A 20,433-nucleotide genomic window follows, 5' to 3' on the forward strand; every position below is an offset into this window, starting at 1 on the left:
TAATCAAAATGAACTATTTCTTAAATATTTTACTCTATAATTCACTCTTGAGGTTGATAATAAGAACCACCTACTTGTCTCCCGAATTACTAGTGTTGTAGTGTTTTTTGTTTGTTTTTATAAGTAAACCACATTAATTAAGCTTTGAAGTTCCTTCAGTTTTCTTTCTAAAATGGTTAAACAACGTGTAATAAACTGATAATTAGTGCTTACACATTGATCCTCAAGTTGCAGTACTTCTTTTTTTTGAAACTGCAGATTCGTGTGAGTATTTTTACAATTACTTCTTCCTTCTCATGAGATCTGCGGTGCTGAATTACTTTTTTTTTTCTGTAGCTGGTGAAACTGTAACAAAGCTGACTGATTTTAAAGTTATTAGTAACGACACTAATTTTGTGCACAAGTAGGATATGAAAATGCATTCAGAAAAAAACAGGAAAAATTTGAACCCTAAATTGTTACTTTTTACTGAAAAGTTTTATTCGTCTGGTTGGATCTAAACAGCTTGATTTATCATGTTTGAGCTGCATTTCAACTTCTGCATTGGGGATGAATTACTGCTGGTAAGTTTAAGACATTCATTATGTAATAGCCTCTAATTACTGCGCTCTTTCGTGTGAGGTAAAATTTATATTGTTGTACTAAAAGAGGAAATTTAAACACATTAGTGCTTCTGGCTGTTACTTTCTTCATACATTTTTTGTTATGGCCAAGTTTATGAGTAATTTCCTTTATGAAACAATCATTTGTTCTCATAGCTATTGACGAATAAGCCAGATGACTGGAAACGGAAGGTTTTTTTATATGCTCAGTAGTCGCAGAAGTAAAATTTTCCACATAAATCGATAGGTACTAGTGTGAGCCAAACGACAGGAACGCCATCAACAAATACCTTCATAAATTTCACTTTTCACTCTCAGAACCTATTAAATGTAAAGTAATCCTCCTACTTTCCTGTTAAATGCAGATGGAAGCACATTGGCTGCGTTTTTTCCCCGCACAGTGTATGATTTTTTTATTTTTTATTTTCCAATCAGGCTCTACACATCTGCATGTTCCTGCAGGTTCTTGCTGTATGTTTGCAGAAATAACCCTACATAAGTCAGTTCAGCACCAGAGCACCATGTAAGCGCTGCTGTTAATTTCCTAAGAAAACAAACATTTTGGATGCATCCACTTTTGCTGAAGGGAATGAGATATGACTCACCAGTATGTTTCAGTCCCCTCTTTGTTTCTTAAAATAACTGTGGCAGCTTCCAAACAAAGCACCCTAAATGTACTGGGTCTAAATGGCCCAACCTAAGTAGACTGTGTAGCACTCCTTTTATAGGTAGGCGTCTAGGTGATTATGTAAGTGTGTTCGTGGTCCTGAAAACATCATCCAAACTCGGGAGCTCTTGCCTTCATAAGGCAGTTCATACGCTTTGTTTTGGAGTAAGGTTGAACTTAGAAGATGCCTTAAGCCTGTACCAACAGCTTAGTGCAGAGACTTTATCGTGTTGTTTTATTAAGCAGTTTGTTGCAGCTTGTTTCCTGCTTTGCTCATCCAGCTTGTTGATAGGTTTTTCTTTCTTAATATGTGAATGTTACAGGTTTCTGCCATTCTTAATGTTAGTTGTACAGCTAAAATGTTTAAGAGGCATAATTTTCCACTTTTTCTTAAGTTTAGTTTATTTATAATAAGGAAAAAAGTATAATTGCATATGCTTTTATACAATATTAAGCTTCCACATTGCCAGTCTTCACTTGGTGGTAATTCTCGGAAAAAAAAATTCTTTAAACTTTTGCTGCTTCCCCTTCCTTTTCTTTTCATCCACCCATATCTGTATGAACATTTTCAGATGAGCATTGACAAATCCTGTCACTTTAGGTGTTTCTTTTCCTTTTATTCTTCAATGTCACCATAGTAAGTGAGGATGTGGTCATTTCTTACTTCTGCATTTATTGCACTCTTACTTAACGTTTTCAGGTGCCAAAAGGAGACCTTTGCAGGCGATATTTTGCAGCTATCTCTGCACCAGAGATGTTTTATACTGTTTGACAGCCAGTGATTTGGCCACATAGGCTCTACAGCAATGCTTCCTAACGCTGGTCCTCGGGGGACACAGTCCTTCATGTTGAAGATGTGTCTGCTCCAGAACTGATTAAAATAATTGCATTACATCTCCAACATGCCCTCAAGTGCTGCAGAAGCCTGTTAATCATGCTTTCATTCATTTAAGTCAGCTTTTTAGCAGCGGGGAGACGCCCAAAACATGCAGGACAGGGGCCCCCAAGGACTAGAGTTAAGAAACTTCTTTAACGATTCAATTCAGTTTTCTATTTAGCATTTTTTATATAGGGCCCAACCTTTTTGCTTATAGGTCAGTGTTTGCAGGCTAGATGGGGACTATGGGGTTATAAAGGCTGAGCTCCAGATTTGCTGAAGATTGTCAGCAGTCTAGAATAGACTTTGAATCAGCTAATTTATTCGCTTATTCTATTTTTTTACGTTCCTTTTTTCACTTTGAGTCTCTCATTACTAACATTGTCCAGACGCAGCACTCTGAATTATGTTTCCTATATCCCATAAAAGTGAGAACTTATATGTGGAATCAGGTTAGGCCCTGTCATTTGAAGGAGACCTGGGGGCTCTATTAAATCAGTGCCCCTCTTTATAAGTATTTTCTCTTTCTACTCCATGAATGTTCTAAGGCATCATAAGCATACTTGAGCTATGAGAAATGTCTGTGGAAAAGCCCCTGTGCTTGATGTGTGGAGTGGTCAGACACAGCACATAATCATTATTGCTCTTGTCAGCTGGCTTGTATTTATGTGTGTGTAGTTTTATGCCTCTACTTCCATGCAATTTGTGGTTTTCTGTCCCAGGATTACTTAATGGAACTGAGTGACTTCAAGCCAACCTGCAGATTTGTTTTCTTTCTTTACCTTTCCACTGACAGCCGTTAGTTTTTCTCAGGGCAATTGATTTAATTAACATTTTTATTGTGTTAGAACTTGTAGAAAGAGATATTTAACAAGTCTAATAAATAGATTTTGCAGAATGACAGCGAAGTTGTCTGTGATAGTTGTGTTAAAGGTTCTTATGAAAATGTACTGTTTTAATTTGATACAGCGACAAACTGTTTTGTCTCTAATTTCCATTTTATTTGACCAAATTTGCACATAACTGTGAGGTAAAGGAAAAAAACATAGATGTTTTTCTCACCTTTTTTAACTAATAAAAATCTTAGAAGTGTGTTCTGCCTGTGTATTCTTACCTTTTTTTATTCAAACTCCCTTAAATAAGTCTGGTTGAAATTGCTACTAATTGCAATAAAGTGTTTGATTTAATTTGAGGCCCTCAGAGTTGAACACATTTCTAACAAATGGCATCATGTAAAAGAAACAAAACAGACAGATCAGGAATAAAGTTCTGAAGCATTTTAAAGTCATTTTAGGATAATAAATCTAACCTAAAATCCTAAAAATATGATCCAACTATGATTCACAGAAGCAACCAAGAGGGCCATAAAACCTCCAGAAGTTCACATCTTGTCTGAGTGAATCTTTGACCGGACAACTGTTCAGGCACAGTCTGTCCTGTAATAAAGAGTGGCAAAGAGAAAGAAGATAGTTTCCATAAAGAAAGCTATATGTCCTATCTGTTTGCCTAAGAAATGTGGAGACGGAAAACATAAGGAAGATGTTTTCTTTTTGAACAGATGGGAAAGAATATGAACATTTTGGCAGGTATGCTGAATGCTTTGTGTGATTACCTTTAGGCATTATCCTTAACATGCGATGGGAGCTGTATCATAATGGATGTTTATTTTAGCAAGAGAAGGAAAGTTAATTAGCTGCAATCCAATTGAGCCAAATATTTGAAGAAAACCTGCCAGATTTTCACTTTCCAGCAGGAGAACAACCCCAAACAAGCCAGAGTTAAATGTTTAGATCAATGTTTTAGATGGGCCCAAAGACCTCACATACTCTGTGGGATGACTTGATCTCTGCCGTTATTTTCTAAGTCACTGGGCCGAGCTTGAACTGTTTTTGAAAATGTGCAGCTATATTAAATATTACTGGTACAGATTTCATATCTCATGTATTTTCTTGCCATTTAGACACCATGAAAACCAACCGCGCTGTGGACATTGTTTCTTTGCTTCATTTAAAAATCCACAACGCTGAGCTGGGGGCTGCATGGTGTTGCAGGGGGTAGCACTGTTGCCTTGCAGCAAGAATGTTCACAATACGATTCCTATCTCAGGGTCTTTCTGCATGGAGTTTGCATGTTCTCCCCGTGCAGTTTGGGTTCTCTCCGGGTACTCCAGCTTCCTCACAGAGTCCAATAACATGATTGATAGGTTAATTAGCTTCTTTAAATTGCCCTTAGGTGTGAGTGTGCATGGTTGTCTGTCGTTGTCTGTCTCTGTGTTGCCCAGTGACAGACGAGCGACTTGTCCAGGGTGTACCCCGCCGGAGTTAGGCACAGGCCCCACCGCAACCCTGACAAGGACTAAACGGGAGTAGATGGATATACGTAAACCCTGAGCTGCATCACAATCACTGACACATAACCTTACAAATACCACATTGCTTATTCCTTCCCCTTCTTCTGATCAAAAACCGAAACTAGGTGAAAATAAATGTCAAATACCGTTCCACTTTTACTTATGTGACCAAAATTGATGTACTTAAAAATTAACAGCTGATATTAATGGCAATATATTGAGCATCCCTAAATTTTTGCAAAGTAGAATTTCCAAATATTTTGTAAATGTAAAAAGATGGGCCCTTTTTAAGATTTCCATTTGTGAAAAATGTTGAAAGCAGTGAATATTTTCCTTTTCTATCACTGTTGTTTACTACTTGGCAAGTTATAAAATCAAAAAAGAAAAGGAGAAGTTCAATAATTTTGAATAATTTAGAAAGGCACTGTGTTTATTTATTAAAGAATGCACATACAGTATTTCTCAGGCTCTGGTTCTGTTTTGGATGTTGAGTCATTGTGAGTTGCGTTTGTCCAATGCTATTATAAGTTCCAAATCAAGCAAGCAATAAACTTGGCTTATAAGGTTATTTTTATGTCTGCCTCTCACTCTTTTTTTTTTTTTTTTTTCCATTCTCACCCGGCAACATTTATTGGAATAAATGTTAAATCAGAATCTTGTGTGGTTTCATGAATTTTTGGAGTTTGCTCACTTTTTGAAAAGAGAAAATGTCAAAGTTCCACAACTGTTAAGTCAATCATCTTAAATTAAGCAGTTGAGTAAGATGACCTAATGCTGTTTTCTTTCTTTGTTTGCAGCATTGTCATGGTTTTTGGGTGACCATTGCTGTCCAGGGAGCGTCGACTGAAAGCCAAAAACCAGATTAGTAGAACAACTTGGCTTGAATCTCATCACCTAAACAGATCTGAGCTACATAATGGAGGCAATAGACACCTTGCAGAGCTCTGCCCCAGAGACGAAGGCTGAGCGGATTGCTCGCTACAAGGCAGAGAGAAGGAGGGAGTTGGCGGAGCGCTATGGCAACACAGAGGAATTCACCTCTAAATATGTCCGTAGGGACCGGAAAATTGGTGAGACATCTGAAACAGCGTCCTCTGGAATTAAGGAAAGAGACAAACACGAGGATAATGGGTCAGAGGCGACGTACTCCAGGAGGGGATTGAGAAGTAAAACTGCAGACTCCAGTGATGAGGTCACCCAGGAATTGGAGGCAGAGACAAAATCAGAGGCCTTGTCCTCCATAAAGGTGTCTTCTAACTTTAGGTGAGTGCAGAGCAAACACAGATCTCTTTAATGTTTGTGCTGTGCAATCAGTGAAAAAAAGTTTAATAGCTATGGTTAACAAAGCTACAGATGGAGCAGTCCTTTAGAAGGCAGCGTTACGCTGATCCACTCCAAAATAAATTGTTTCACGTTCTTTATTTGAACTTGTGTCCTAAGTTACAGTTGATTTCTATTTGCATGTGGTTAAGATGTTATTGAGTTATGTATAATGGCTTCCTTTTGAGGTATCCCCCCTAGCATTGTGGAGGAAGTCTTTCTATAAACCTAAAACATGTTGCTATTTTCAGGGGAGTGAAGTTCCAATCTGACCCATTAAGGGAGCACTTAGTGCTGTGTGCTGTTTGAAGTAAACACAAAAGAGAAGCTCTTCCAAAAATGGTGATGTGTGCAAACTAGAAGTTTAAGAAAATAATTTCTTCCTTTATCACTGAAATTACACACTTACTGTTTTAATTGAATTGAACAATCCACATGCTGATGGAAGCTGGAGATTAAAAAACTGTCATGTGGAAGACTGAAAGTCTGCTCATTGCTTACTTGAAATGTTCCTGTGGGGTTTGCACATACACAGAGAAAGAGCATGTCCGGTCACAGGTCTGAGGATGTTGCAACTGTAATCAAGTAGTTGACTGTGCTCTATGCACATATCCAAACTTGTCTGATCCTGAAATACTGCCTTAGGAAAAGAGAAGAAGAGATGCTTTGAGACATACTGAGATTTTAGCTCCTAAGGTATAAAAATGTATTGAATACAGTCATGTTATTAAATGGCTGTTATTTAAATAAGTGAGAGATAAACATGCCAGAGGTGGGGAGCATAGTTTCTAGATTGGGTTTAACTCAGAAAGTTGCCAAAACAAAAACTTACTTGAAGTTGTGGTCCTGGAATCTCAAGAACTATTCTTATCTCATGTGATCAGGGTTAAGTTCAGCCAATAAGGGAGCAACAAACCATATCTATTGTAGGAATGAGTTAAAGGCTTAATATGCATGTCTACATTTGTTCCCTCATGTACAAACTCTGCACCAGTCAAATAGTCAAGTGTTTTATATCTGTAACTTGCATGCGGCTGTCCTCTTGGCCAGGTGTTACTTGTAAAATAGATTTTATATCTCAGTGGGACTAACCTGATGAAATAAAAAAAATGAAACTAAAAATAAAACGTAAATAAAAATAATTACAACTTACAGTAGGAAATTGGAACTTTTGACTGCATTAATTAACCATTACAAGCCTATTAACACTATTTTAACAGCTGTAAGCTGGGCTTTGATCAAATATGGTAAGAAAATAAAATGTTAAAAATGAAGCATTTTTTTAATGCAAAGTTTCACAACAAATATAGTAAAATCACCAATGGCACTTTTTATATCTGCTGAGTATGATACTAATGAAGAGGCACATTTAGCATTTTCACTACAATCTGAACTGCATGTGAATCTTATCAAATATTCCCTTTTCCAAAAAATAAGAATTTGTTTCTCAGTAATATATACAAATGCTACATCTTATATTAGGAAAAATAAGAGTTACGTTTGGGCTTATCAATATTTCATTGCCAATATATGTATGTAGTGCTATCATTTTATTTAACAGTTATATGCGTTTTAAACCCATTTCCAGTATTTTGATATACAACACAGTGCCCAGAAAAAGTCTTTGGTTTTAGTGTCTGATGAATGATCCATGGACACAAATATACGGAGGCGTGAGAGATAGTTACCTTTTTATTGTTCTTAGCCTATTTTGTTCATTTTGTTTTGCAATTATTTCTGAAATGGTAGAGTTTCAGTGACATTGCAAAACATAGCAAGTTTGCAGAAGTGTCTGATGGGGCCTGTCTTGTCTATCTTTCTGAGGCTTTCATATTGTTTATATCCTTATTAAAATCATGTCTTATTGAGTGATATTGAGATATATATGATATAAGTTTTGGTCACATTGTCTAGCCCTTGGTTGTGTTGTCTTGTTGATCTTGCATACCTGTCATGTTGGTTTCCATTATTTCAGGTTTGTGACGGTGTTAACTGTATTTAATGACTCTATTGTATTGTCTAATGCAAAAGCATTGAATGCAGAACAAAGAAAAGGAATCCCCTTTAACGGTTAAAAAGAATCAGCTATTATTCTGTTTAATGTCTCTGTTTACTTCATGAAAGGATATTATCTGCCATGTTCTACGATAACTATCCCGAACTAAAGAACTATTACATTTATCATGTTTAATCTTACTATTCCAGGACCTTTCTGAAAGTTGCTGCCATAGTTTATTGTCGTTTTTGTCAACATGTTAAAATAAGTGTTAAAATGTAAAAAGGAAGCTGAGGCCGAGCTTTCCCAGTGACAAGAAAAAACGTCAGCTGATGCGTCATTCCAAAAGCCGTCTTGGCAGTTATTAAAATTTTGCCTCAGTTCATCCTTTTTCAGACCTCCTATATGCCTTAATTGAGACTGCTGTCATCAGGAAAATATGTGACTGCCATAATTCTACAGAAAAGTGCTTTACCTGGAAATTGCATATTCCTTCCTTATTATTGCATATTGGCTTCACTGCTTGCTTTAGTATCTCAGAAAGTCACTAGAAATACACGTCAGGTTTAGGGCAGTTGGAAGGCCATCAAACAGGTCAAGTATGTTACCGATATACAGAGCATGAAGGTCAAGGAATAGTCCTTTCAAGCGGTCCTTTTCAATCGTATTTCACACGAAGATTGCTTGTGATTCTCTATATTGTGCAGCTCTAGCAAAATATTTAGAGTAATAGAAAAATAACCTGGATGTAAGAAATCTTAGTATGGCAAATGTTTTATTTAACAGCAGCAGAAGAAGCTGTTAGTGACATTTTGAAAAGGAGATTCAGTTTTCTGAAAGCGCAGTTTTGTCGACAGCAGTGTTTTATTTTTTAGATTTTTTCTATGAAAGGTAAAAATCTAAATGATGTTAGCAATCCTTTTTTTTTTTTTTCAAAGCATTTAGACTTGTATTTGTGTACAACTTAAAACAACCCCCCCTCCCCTCTGTGTTGTGCTATTTGATTTAATCGTTTGTGTATGACATAATTCATTGGAGCAAATTAACTTCAAGGAGCAGCTGTGGTGGGTTTTTTTTTATGTCTTACTAGGTTTTCTTTCTTTTCACTCGGCGACTCATTCTTTCACTGTAGTTAATTTTGGCAAAGGACTGGTGCATGTTATCCTTTCTCTGTGGCTGATGTCAAAACATGGGTTGAACCAGTGTAACATTGCCCTGTGGTTGCAAATGAGTGTGTTGCATGAGAGACTATAAACTAACACTCTTAGGTAGTAGTAGTTAAAGGGTAGTAGTGTCAAATTATATGCAGTTATTTACCTGTTTAATCTTTATTTTCTTCATACACTTGTATATATTTATTCTATTTTTAGCCATCCTCAAATAGACAAATATGGCACTTGTCTAAGAATAATAGATAAAATGAAACAATTAAAATGAAGTTCAGTTTTATATAGTTTCAGGAATGTGCTCCATCACCGTCAAGACCCCAAATCAAGGAAACTAAAACTACTAGGGCTGCAAATAATGATTATTTTGCAAATCGATTAATCTGTCAGTTATTTTTTTTAATTAATAGCCTAAAAATAGCCAAAGGTTCCCTTAGAGGAGACTTTTTACGAAATTAAACTAGCTGAAACTAAAGCTTTTCCACTTGAGAAGTTCTGGATAGAGCATATTGACATATTTATTTTTATCTTAAATGCAAAGATTTTAAATAACTTTTACAATCTTGCTAAATTTACTGCTTTAAATGGGTCGCTCTGTCAGCTAAAGGCATGCTTTACAGTCTCTATACTCTATTCAACAATCAATTACTACATTTCTTGACGATTATTTTAATAATTGATTAATCTGATTGTTTCAGCCCTAAAAACTACCAATGTAGTATTGCTCAAAGGTCTTCTTGCTTTGTGTATTGTTAATGATAAGTCCTATATGCTTTAATTGATTGGTTAGTTGCTGTCTTTGATGTTTTTAACCTGAAACTTTCTAATGAACATATTTTTTAATTGTTCAAAAGCATCACAATTTCATGCTCTTCCTTTCATTCAGTTTAAAGTTCTATTTTATGAGATTCCAGAAAAGGTGGTGGTGTGAGAAAAGTTTTCCCGACAGTGCCATGTCGAGGATGGTGGTCAGTTAAAGGAAAAAATGTTTCTTTGCAATTTGTCAAAGCCGTTTGGAAAAAAAACAGAGCTACACCCATTTTGTTAACATAAAGCATTTTCTAAACCACAGCTTGCAAACCAGGAGCAGCCAAACGCAGGCTCTCCTCTGACCTATTTATTCATTTGCTTTTGTTTTATTTAACCTTCTTTAACACATTCTCATTAAGATACAAATTCCCATATTAACATGCAAGCTGTTAATTTAACAGTTGTACAGAATGCCACAAATACTGTAAAATACTTCCCTATTAAATACTGCTAAACAACTACTAAAATACTGTGCATGTTAAAACGCTTCATAGGCACAAAAGTCTGGATAATATAATAAGCAACAAGTAACTTCATAAATGCAACTACATTTAGTGGGTATATATTTAATATTCTGAATGCAGCCTATACCCAAATATAAAAGATAGATGCTAGAAGTGCCATTATAGGTGTTTTGTGGTGTAGCAGTAGAGAAGGTTCACCTTATATGGAAGCTATGAACCTACAAGCAGCAATCTAGGGTTTAATTCCTGGTTTTGGGACTTTTTTGCTGCATATCCTTCGCCGTTCTCTTCCTGCCTGTTTCCTGTCTGATTACTGCCATAATGGTGCCACAATAATGATTAAAACACATTTGCTGATTAGTTAGAGAGTCTAACTCTTGTTTTGAATGTATGTTTTATTTTTTGGGCTAATGCTGTGACATGAGTAAACTGTGTCCCTTTTTTTATTGTCATACGATGAGAATCTCTTTCTAGGCCATGTCTTACCTGAACCTATATCAAAGCTTTAAACCCCAATGCTCCTGCCATAATAAGCAAAAAATCACAAAGATTTGGATTTAAATAACTTCAATCATGAAGCCTGGTTCTGTTCCAACTATTGCAGAAGCTTACTGCTCCAAAATGACAGGGTTTCATATAAATACAATTGACTTTTGCTAAATGCTTATGTTGCTGTGTTGTGTTATTAAAACAGTCCATAATAGCTTACATAAAATAAAGATTTTGAATTAACTGGAACTTACTGTTATAAGTAATAATAGAGCTTAGAGCCCTGATTTTGATCTTGCAGTTTTACCACTTCCTGTCCTTCACCAACCTTTCACCCCTCCCAGATGTCCTGTAGGATTCTCCTTTTGTGTCACAAGCATCCCCCTTCACTCCTCCTATTACATCATGCTTGCCCCCCCCGAAACGCAGCTGGCGTCCCTATCCATTTTTAACGGCCATTACTTAGAGATGAATTGCTCCCTTCAGATGCGACACAGAGAAACATGCAAGCATGCAGCGAAACAGGCGCACGGGTTGATGCGTTGAGTGCATATCGAGTGAGACAAATTAAGTGGATAGCTCCCGTTCTTTAGCTTCCAGACGAGCTGGAGCGTGTGTTTTTACATGAGTTGTTTGTAAAGCAGCTGTAAGATTTGTCTTCTTTCTTTCCTAGTTGTAGTTCTAACAGCCATGTGGTTTCATTAATTCATTATGCTTCCAAGCAACCTCATTTATGTCTGCCTTTCTCTCACTCTGCTAGGCTGCTGGAAACCGATGACCCAGAGGAGCATAAGGGTAAGATGAACCCTCTACTTTCACTGCACTCAGATCCTCTATTGTTGCACATGCTGCTTTCCCACTCAACTGTTGCCCATTAGTCAGTCTGAAAGGAACACTGATCTCACTTCTAGATCACCTTATTGAGGCTGGCATTTTAAAAACCTTCCAGTCAACGGAGTGTAACAAATGATTATCCCTCATGATGGTTGTGTTTTGCAATTACAAATAATAAAGGGTAATGTTTGACATTTAGTTTCTAACTATCTGTGCAAATACTAACCTCACTCCCGTCTCTGTAATGAACATCTACCTGTCCTATTTTTATGCACTTTGTTCTGGTGTTTTACATTCATGCATGTTTTACATTCTCATGTTTGAAGTTACTCCTGACGCGGGGTACGTTAGATGCACCACTGGCAGCTACCACTTCTAATCATCCAACATCTGAGCTCATTGTTTTGAATTGCTTTAATTTTCTCAATATGTGCAGTTTGTAGGCTTGTGATGTCAAACAATTCTGCTAAAAGACTGAAACCCTCCATCAGGAGAAACTGGCTCTTAGATGACTTGGAAGAGACATAGGAAGCAATTGAACTTTGGTCAGGATGGGTCTTTGATTACAGTAAACTGGACAGCAATAAACAATTCATGTCCAGGAGGTAATACCCCGTCTGGTTCTCCTTCATCCTGTCCACATAACCATGTGATTAGCAGCTCTGGAGCTGAAAATTAGATTTGTGGGAACTAATATCTGTAGAGGTTTTTACCTGGATGAACCTGGATTGCTCATCTCTAAAACTGGATTAAATCTACGTCAGTGAATGTGACATTTCAGTCAACATGGGAAAGGAGTTAACAATCATTTGCTACCATCAATATTTTGCTGACTGTCACATTTTCACACTGGGTCTTTTTTCTTATTCTGTTAACAAGATATTGAATACAATATCAGTTCCCTGGTTGATTGTATCACAGACAGGCTTGGAGCATATAGTCACTTTATGAGTTGCCTTGTTTTGATATAGAGATACAAATAAAGAGAGTGAGAAATCACAGGTTATAAATATGATTGTAAGCCTTGTATGATTGTAAGATTATTAGGATGAGTGCCACTTATATCAAATGATGCCAGGCTCCATGGACCATATATCATGGTGCTTCACAGGAATCTGAATCATATGACTTTCTCTGTGGAGGACATTATGTCAATAAAGGTTAAAGGTTAGGTTCATGTTTTGGGGAGGGTGGTGAAGTAAAATGTGGGCCATTTTTTTATTTTGGGTTCAGATGTTGGGTATCTTTAGTAAGGTTTGTAGTAGGGCTTAAACAATTAATCGGAATAATTCTGATTAATTATTGAAATAATCATCAGCTAATTTAGTAATCGATTAATCGTTAACTGGAGTATAGCGACTGTAAAATATGCCTTTAGCTGACACTGCAAATCAGTTAGAGCAGAAAAAATACCAAGATTTGAAAAAATATCTAAACATTTTGCACGTCAGGTAAAAAAAAAAAAAAGTTTTTGTCAGTCAATATGCTCTATTCTGAGCTCCTCAAGCAGAAAGGTTTTACTTTCACCTTGTTTGAATTTGTAAAAATTCTTTTTTAAGAAACTTTTGGTTATCCGATTATTAATTGATTATTTAAAGACATAATCTACAGATAATCGATTTGGGAAACAATTGTTTGTTGCAACCCTAGTTTGGAGCCTAATTATTGTAATTAAAAGGGGATGTCTGGATCCAATATTAACATTGATCCGATATTGGCCCAAAAAGTGATATCAGATTCTATTGTCCTTCATCTACAATCTATGACACCGTTATGCTGATAGAAACACTCTTTACTATTCTTCTTTGTTTAAGTTACATAAGTTGATCAAGCCTTTTCTAACATCCCACACTACAAAATAAGTACATGATTCCTGATTATATCATATCAGATCACTACTGAAATTGGTCAAGTCTCAAAGCTGCAATCTCTCGGTGATTTTACTCTATACTTTATTTTACTTAAGGTAATGTAGGTTTTGTTCAAATTAATACCGTCCATGTCTGTTTTGGAATATGCATTTCTGTAAATTACACTAAAACAGAGACATTTAGATAACATTTCTGTATCTTGGTTAACTAATGACATATTAAAGGTATTGTGGTGAATTTTTGCAAAGACCCGTCCTCTCCACTTAAAAAAAGCACATGCACAACCCTGTACCTGCTCAGGAGAGGGAACGCCTATTAAACAGAGCGTGCACGAGCCCATTTCTCCTCGTGCACACTCTGTTTAAAAGTTGCTGTTTGCATCGCTAATACAAGCTTACTTCCCAAAAGATTTGCAATTTTTCCACTATGTGAGACTCGCCAACGGTAAGTGAAAATGGGAAAGAGCACAACGGACGGCCTTATGTAAACATCACCAGAATGATTGACAATAGGAAAGACCACTTATTTTGATGATCCACTCAGAAAAAGAACATCCTCCCCTATTCCATTAATGTTGTGCTTAGAATTGTTCTGAATCATTGCCTGATAAGAGATTATTTTTCTCGCTGTTGGTGTATTCATATTCCTGAAAGAGCTGGTTGACATCTTGGTTTAAGTTTAGGTTAAAGATGTTCACTGCTCCCGGATCTTCTAAACTTCTTATCCAGGATCAGCAACTGTAAACACAAACCCTTTCACCACACACAGTTTGAAACCATTGTCTGTTTTCACTTTTGTTGAAGTTGTGAAGACATCACCTCTGCTCTCAGTCTTATTAAACTGATTTAGAGTATCACCCAATTCTCAGAGCTTATAAGCTTTATATTTGCTTGTATTTTCAGCTCTGTGTCAAAGGTCCATCCAATAATCTCTCCACAGCTCTAAGAGGGCCTTCTTGAAAGACAAATGCACACACTTACTCAATTGTCTGTTAACCTTAGTGGGAGTTTTTTCCATTTGTTTAGTTTTCTTTTCTCCCTTTTCCCTCCAGCACTGGCCTTGAATCACTGATGATCTAAAAGAGAAATACTGGACTGAAGTCAAAACTATGAGTGCAGTTTGAGTGGAGTCACCAGTCTGCAATGCTTAATGTTTCTTCATTTGGAGTAAATCTTGCTAAACTCTGAACAGCAGGGGAAGTTAAAAACATAAATCATTACATGGATGCTCTTTTTCTTTCATCCGAAACCCTTAGCTTTTCAAAGACAGGTTATTATTTTGGGGGGAAAAAAAGATAATCAAGGAAATAAAATAAGATTTACAGAGTGAGATAGGATGAAATTATGGTGAATTAAGAAATTAATGTATTTTGAATACTGTTAAATTTAATGGATTCCTCATGTTCGTATTAAAAGATGATAATCTCATTGCTGGTTTTCATCAAGTAGCTCACATGAGACTTAATTTTACTTTTCCCCTGGACAGATGTTTAAACACAAACTCAATGAGTTCCTTTGCATGGAAAAATCTATCAATATAATAATTATTATTATTATGAATACTTGTTGATCCTTCATTAACTCCTAAAAATGAACATTAGGTCATTTTTCCAGTCACTGTATTGAATTAAAGACATTGAAGTTTAAAGAAGTTGCTGACTTTAGTGTTTACATTTTTCAAGATGCTATTCTTTGTCAAGACAACTCCCTCTTGAACCCAAAACATGTGCAGAAATTTTTCTGTACAGTTCATTCTGTACAGAGTGCAGCCTGTTACAATGGGTGCATGATTATGTTTGAGTTGATCTATGCAGGTTTTAGTTTTCAATCTAGCCTCAGCTAGCCATCATTGAAAGGACTTTAAAGATTTTTTTATTTTTTATTTTTTTTGCAATATACTGTATTACACAAGCAGTTTAGAGGATTGTAATTCTCATTGTGTACTGTAAAATCTAAAATATATATTTTTTAAATTTTTTTGTTCTTTAGCTGATCAGAAGTCTGCAGAAACCACAAAGAAGGCGTCTTATTTTAAGGTAAGTGTTTTCCATCTGTAGTCAGAACCTGGCCTGTTACTTTTCTGCAAGACCCTTCAACTTTGGCCTCAGATAAATTAGCACCTTTGTTATTTAATACCCTTTTTTTCTTTCAAACTTTTCTACCTCCTTTAAGTATCCATATAAGCTCTTTTTCTTGTGGTTCTGATCTTTATCCCTGCACACTATATCAAAACAAAGTGAATTGAATGGTTGACATGATCAAAACCAGTTTGCATGGTTTCCCTGTGTATCTGGGGAATTACTTGATAATTGGCTGCTTTAAGTTGCTCTACTTTGTTTTCTGCGGTGCCCTTGAGGGGCCTTATGGTATTAGTTGACTGCTGGAGATGAGCACCAGAACCACAGTGCAAGTATCAGCATTTGAAATGGATCTTTTTGACTTCTTTAGGTACTGGGATTATGTTAATGAACAGAACATGTGTTTTTTATTAGTCCTGGAGGAGATTATAAAGATCATTCAAAGTACCGTTGGGGGAATTTTCTCACATTGTAATGGAAAACCTTAACTTCAAGTAAGGTTAAGTACAATGTTGTTTGAAGTTTCTTGCATCAGAAGTAATAAGCACAAGTCAGTTTTATTAACCGCATATGTTGGGACATTTCTTTCCTTCTCACTTGTTTATGTAAAGCATGGCAATGTGAACTCCTTTCAACATTAAGGCATTGGTTTACATCTGAATATCGATATTCATTCATCTCTAGCATATAATCGCAGAGCAGAATGATTTCCACCTGTCCAACTTTTTTTGTCAGTATTTAACCATGGAAATCCCCAAAGCCATCAACCTAAAGACAAAAAAAAAAAAAATCAAAGTTTAAATGTTGATTTTAAACATCTGTAGGCGATGTCAGTCTGTTTCTGTGCTTTCTTCTCTCTATTTCACTTGCCGCTTTGCTTCCAAGCTTTTCCAGAACAGCTGTTGCACACTTCATCTCTTCTCTGGAAGTTTAGCTCCATTAATAACAAATTGAGCCATTTCTTAGCACACCGAATGCTCTTGCACCTGGTTGCAAACCTGGCCAAATTCATGACTTCAGCCTGATGGTCTATGGAGACCTTAAAGCAGTTGTGGGAAGAATGTATTATGCTAAAAGATGATCTATGGAACTCGATGTGAAAATCTCCCAAATCCAGGGGGAGATCTGCACATCTGAGCTTAAAAATGAACTGTAAAGGCATATCTGTTTTTTTCCCAGGCTGCTTAGGTTTCAGAAGTGGTTTGGTTTCATAATCTTTGATGTAAATAGCTCTTCTAATTTGGCATTTTCTGCAGAGCCAAACTTGGCCAAGTACACCCAGATGGTAGCAAGTTCCAGCAAAAAAAAAAAAAACTTTTATGGAAAAACAGGTTTCCATCGTACGATCTCATTAATCTACCCCATCCACAGTTTTCTCAGATTAAGCCTCCATTGTTTTACAGTGTCTCATTTGATGGTTGACTGTGTTGAAAGTTGCCATTTGTCTGTCCTCAATTTCCTCTTGTTGTTCCGGTCAGTTTGTGCTAAAAAGCAGTCAGTGTTTAAATCAGAGGAAATGGCATCAGAGTTAGAGCTCAGCTAATCAGAAATGAAGGCAGAAAAAATGAACAGGAAAGTGAATTAACTTCTTAATAGATTTTATTCACTTTTTTGTAAAAAAAAAAAAAAAAAAAAAGGAAATCTGTTTTGGGAAAGACAGTAAATCCCGCTTGGTGGGAAACAACTTCCTCTCTCAGTGATCAGTGGGCAGCATTTAGTTTGTAAGAAGCTTCTCTAATTTAGGGTATTTACACAATTTTAGGTATTTTTCTCACAGCTGGAGGTCCACTTATCCTCACCAGGTCACGCCAGGGGTTTACTAAAGTGTTTACTCACACAGCTGCAGGCTTCACTCTCAGCTTGTGTGAAAAGACCCAAGAAGACAGAAACGGCTAGATGTAAATCCCTGTCTGTTCAGCGAGTAGACTGAAACAGTTTAAAAAGAATTAGGTTAATTTTCAGATGTCTGAAAAGAGGTTTTCTTTAGGCTACATAACGTGACCTCAATAAAACTTGCCTAAATTATCAGGACAAACGTTTTGGTTTATTTGCAATTCATGGAAAAAAATCTTTCCCCAGACGATTCCATTTTGATTTGTAACCCAAGCTTAATGTGTTGGCTTTTAAAAGATGGACTGCCAAACACAACATGGGGGAGCAACAAAAAAACATCTTAAAATCATTTTATAAATAAAATATTGGTTTAAACAACTTCATATGCAGACAGTAACATTGACTATGCAATGAAATGACAGCTTGTGCTGCACTGTATCTGTATCTGTGCTTCCATCCTATCCTCATGGGATTTTTGAGCGAAAAGTAGTGGAAACAGCTGATTAACTGTTTAAGATAAAATAATTTGACTCCAACAGAATCTAAATATATCCATGCATGACTAAGTGCACAAAACGTATATTCAATAGCAAAAAAAAACGTGTTACTATTATTTATATTTTCCCTTGAAATTAAGAGGAGCACAATAATTAGCATCAGTTTGTATGTTATCTGCATGTTTGCTCTTTTGTTTCATTTGAACCACTTTTGAAAAAAACGACTTTGTTTTGACAATGGTCTCAGAAATGTCACACACTTTACTTTTATGGGAACCTGGACATCAGAACACATCCTCATCCTCTTTACAAGATGATACCCAAAAGGTGAAAAATAAATTACAATGGATAACATTTTTGTTACAATTTGTGCAGGCTGGTTAGATCAACCATTATGTTTTGCATAAAGGAAAGGAGTGCAGAATAATTTAGGAACAGATGGAACATTTTATTTGCTGAAGGAACAATGGATTCCGTAAAAAAAAAAAAAAAAAAAAGCAAAGGTTCCTCAAGGGAAACATATCACTACTTGTTTTAGAGGAAAAACAGATATCCAAACATGCCATAAACACTCCTCAGGCCCAGATTAACCCAAGAAGTTCAAGTCTAAGGGATTTGTTTTAAATACTGACCTTGGATTTAATAAAAAAATCTGTAGACAGGTTTTAGAAGTGCAGTTTATGAAGATTTAGAATCAATTGAAGGATTTAAATGTGGGTTACTGTTCTAATACTCTTAACTTTTATGCCCTTGAACCTAATCACGCTTGCAGTCTCACCTGTGCTGTTTGATGTCTGCATTTCTGCTGCAGTTTATGTGCCGTTTCAGAATTACAGCCACTGTTACTGAAGGTCCTTAATAGCCTGCAAGAAAGAAATGTACCAAACGGTCCCATTGGGAAAATAAAGGGCAATTAATCTTTGGATTCTTTCATAATGGCTTATTCTATAACTCTGTGAAGGTGCCATAAACTACAGCATCCATCAGGGTTACAACTAGCTTTTTCTATAGCCATAACCTCTATTTTTTTGTTGCTATAATGATATTTAATCCCTGGTGTTAGTGTTTGGTTTTTATTTATACGTCAGATCCTAAATGCTGCATAAAATTCCAATAAAATCAGTTTAACACCCTAAAAGATGTTTTAGTTTCCACAGACAGCCAAAGCCTGATGTCTGTAATAAAAAAAAATGTAAAGTTTAAATTAAGGAAAAATGAATTTTAAAGGAGTTTAGCTTAGAGGGAAACACCCCTCTTACTATAAATTCAGGACAGAGTTAAGTCCTTCCTGCTTTTGATGACTTTTTTTTTTTGTCTGATATAAATTTTCACCCAGGTATAATATGTTTACCCTGATTGAATCACCAGAGGTAGAGGAAAGTAACGGCTGCAAAAAAACACATTAGTGGTTCCTGGAAAAAAGCCCTTAAAGGGAAAATACAACCTGCATCTTGCCAAAACAAGTTTCTACATGGCTATAGGCTGAGACGCACCTATCAGATGTTCTTCAGGCAGGTACCTGCATCTATTGGTCTTTAACCCTTTAAAGCCTGATCCAAGAATAAAACGAAACAGAAAATTACTTTTTTTGGTTTGAATTCCTTATTTGCCCTTTTAACAAAATATGTAAAAAGAAAAAAACAGAAATACATTTTTGATATTAATAATTTATTACTATGCGATAAGTCAAGATTATTTTTTGTGTAGTCTTCTACTGGCTGTTATCAGATATATCTGATTGTGTACAATAGGATTTTGAGCAAAGTTTTTACCATTAAATTATGCAAAAGGTGTCAGATGCAAAACATTTCAGAAACCGTATGTATCAAATACGATACATTTGGCATTATAGGGTTAAGGTTCAGTGACAGTTTTACATTTGTATTCGTTTCGTACAGTTTTTTTTTACCATAATATACAAAAAAAAAAACGTTTCAGGCCCCCTTATTAGTCCTACCTACTTAATAATAATAATGATAATAACTGAAAGTTATTGATTTCACATTGGAGAAATATACCCCACTTGCATTTTAACCCATATCCTTGGAGAGTAGTGGGTTCGAGGCTGTTGGGTTCGAAACAGGTTCTTGCAACTTTCTCAGAGCAGAAAGCGAACTGCTCTAAACCACTATGCCAATATATATACATACATACATACATACTGTACAGTACATAACTAAAATAAATGATAAAACCAGAAAGGAAAAACAAAAAAAGGCAAACAAGTGCATTTTAAGCTGAGATAACAAGAAAAAAAAATTACTCACTCTGGGTTAATGATAAAAGGTTTTTTTTCAGATTAGTTTTAAAAACATCAAGAGATGGAGCCTGTCTGACCAACAGTAGCAGTTTATTCAACAACTTAGGGGCCAGAACTGCAAAAGCTTAGTTAAAAAGCAAATGTTTTCAGTCTTTATAGAGCAGATGAAAGGAAAGTTGGCCGATTCTAATCTCTGGTTGATCGATTGGTGCATTTTCAAAAGGAAAAAAGCGGGGAGTGGTGACCTAGTGGTTAGGGCCTTGAGTTTATAATCCTGAGGTTCTGAGTTTAAGCCCCACTCCAGCAGACTGCCACTCTGG

General features: G+C 36.1%; 1 protein-coding gene across 1 annotated transcript in view; it reads left to right on the forward strand.

The window, feature by feature from the left end:
• The window catches only part of LOC107085074 (supervillin-like), a 30,511-nt gene extending 13,800 nt beyond the window's left edge, over window positions 1-16,711 (forward strand). The window contains exons 2-5 of the mRNA XM_015375219.1: window positions 5,294-5,759; window positions 11,502-11,536; window positions 15,435-15,481; window positions 16,703-16,711. Of these exons, the coding sequence (XP_015230705.1) occupies window positions 5,413-5,759; window positions 11,502-11,536; window positions 15,435-15,481; window positions 16,703-16,711 (438 nt within the window). The 5' untranslated portion in view covers window positions 5,294-5,412. The remainder of the gene's footprint in view (window positions 1-5,293; window positions 5,760-11,501; window positions 11,537-15,434; window positions 15,482-16,702) is intronic.
• The last annotated feature ends 3,722 nt before the right edge of the window (window positions 16,712-20,433 follow it).

The sequence above is a fragment of the Cyprinodon variegatus genome, unplaced genomic scaffold, assembly GCF_000732505.1.
Source record: "Cyprinodon variegatus isolate N-32 unplaced genomic scaffold, C_variegatus-1.0 Scaffold115, whole genome shotgun sequence".
NCBI lineage: Eukaryota > Metazoa > Chordata > Actinopteri > Cyprinodontiformes > Cyprinodontidae > Cyprinodon > Cyprinodon variegatus.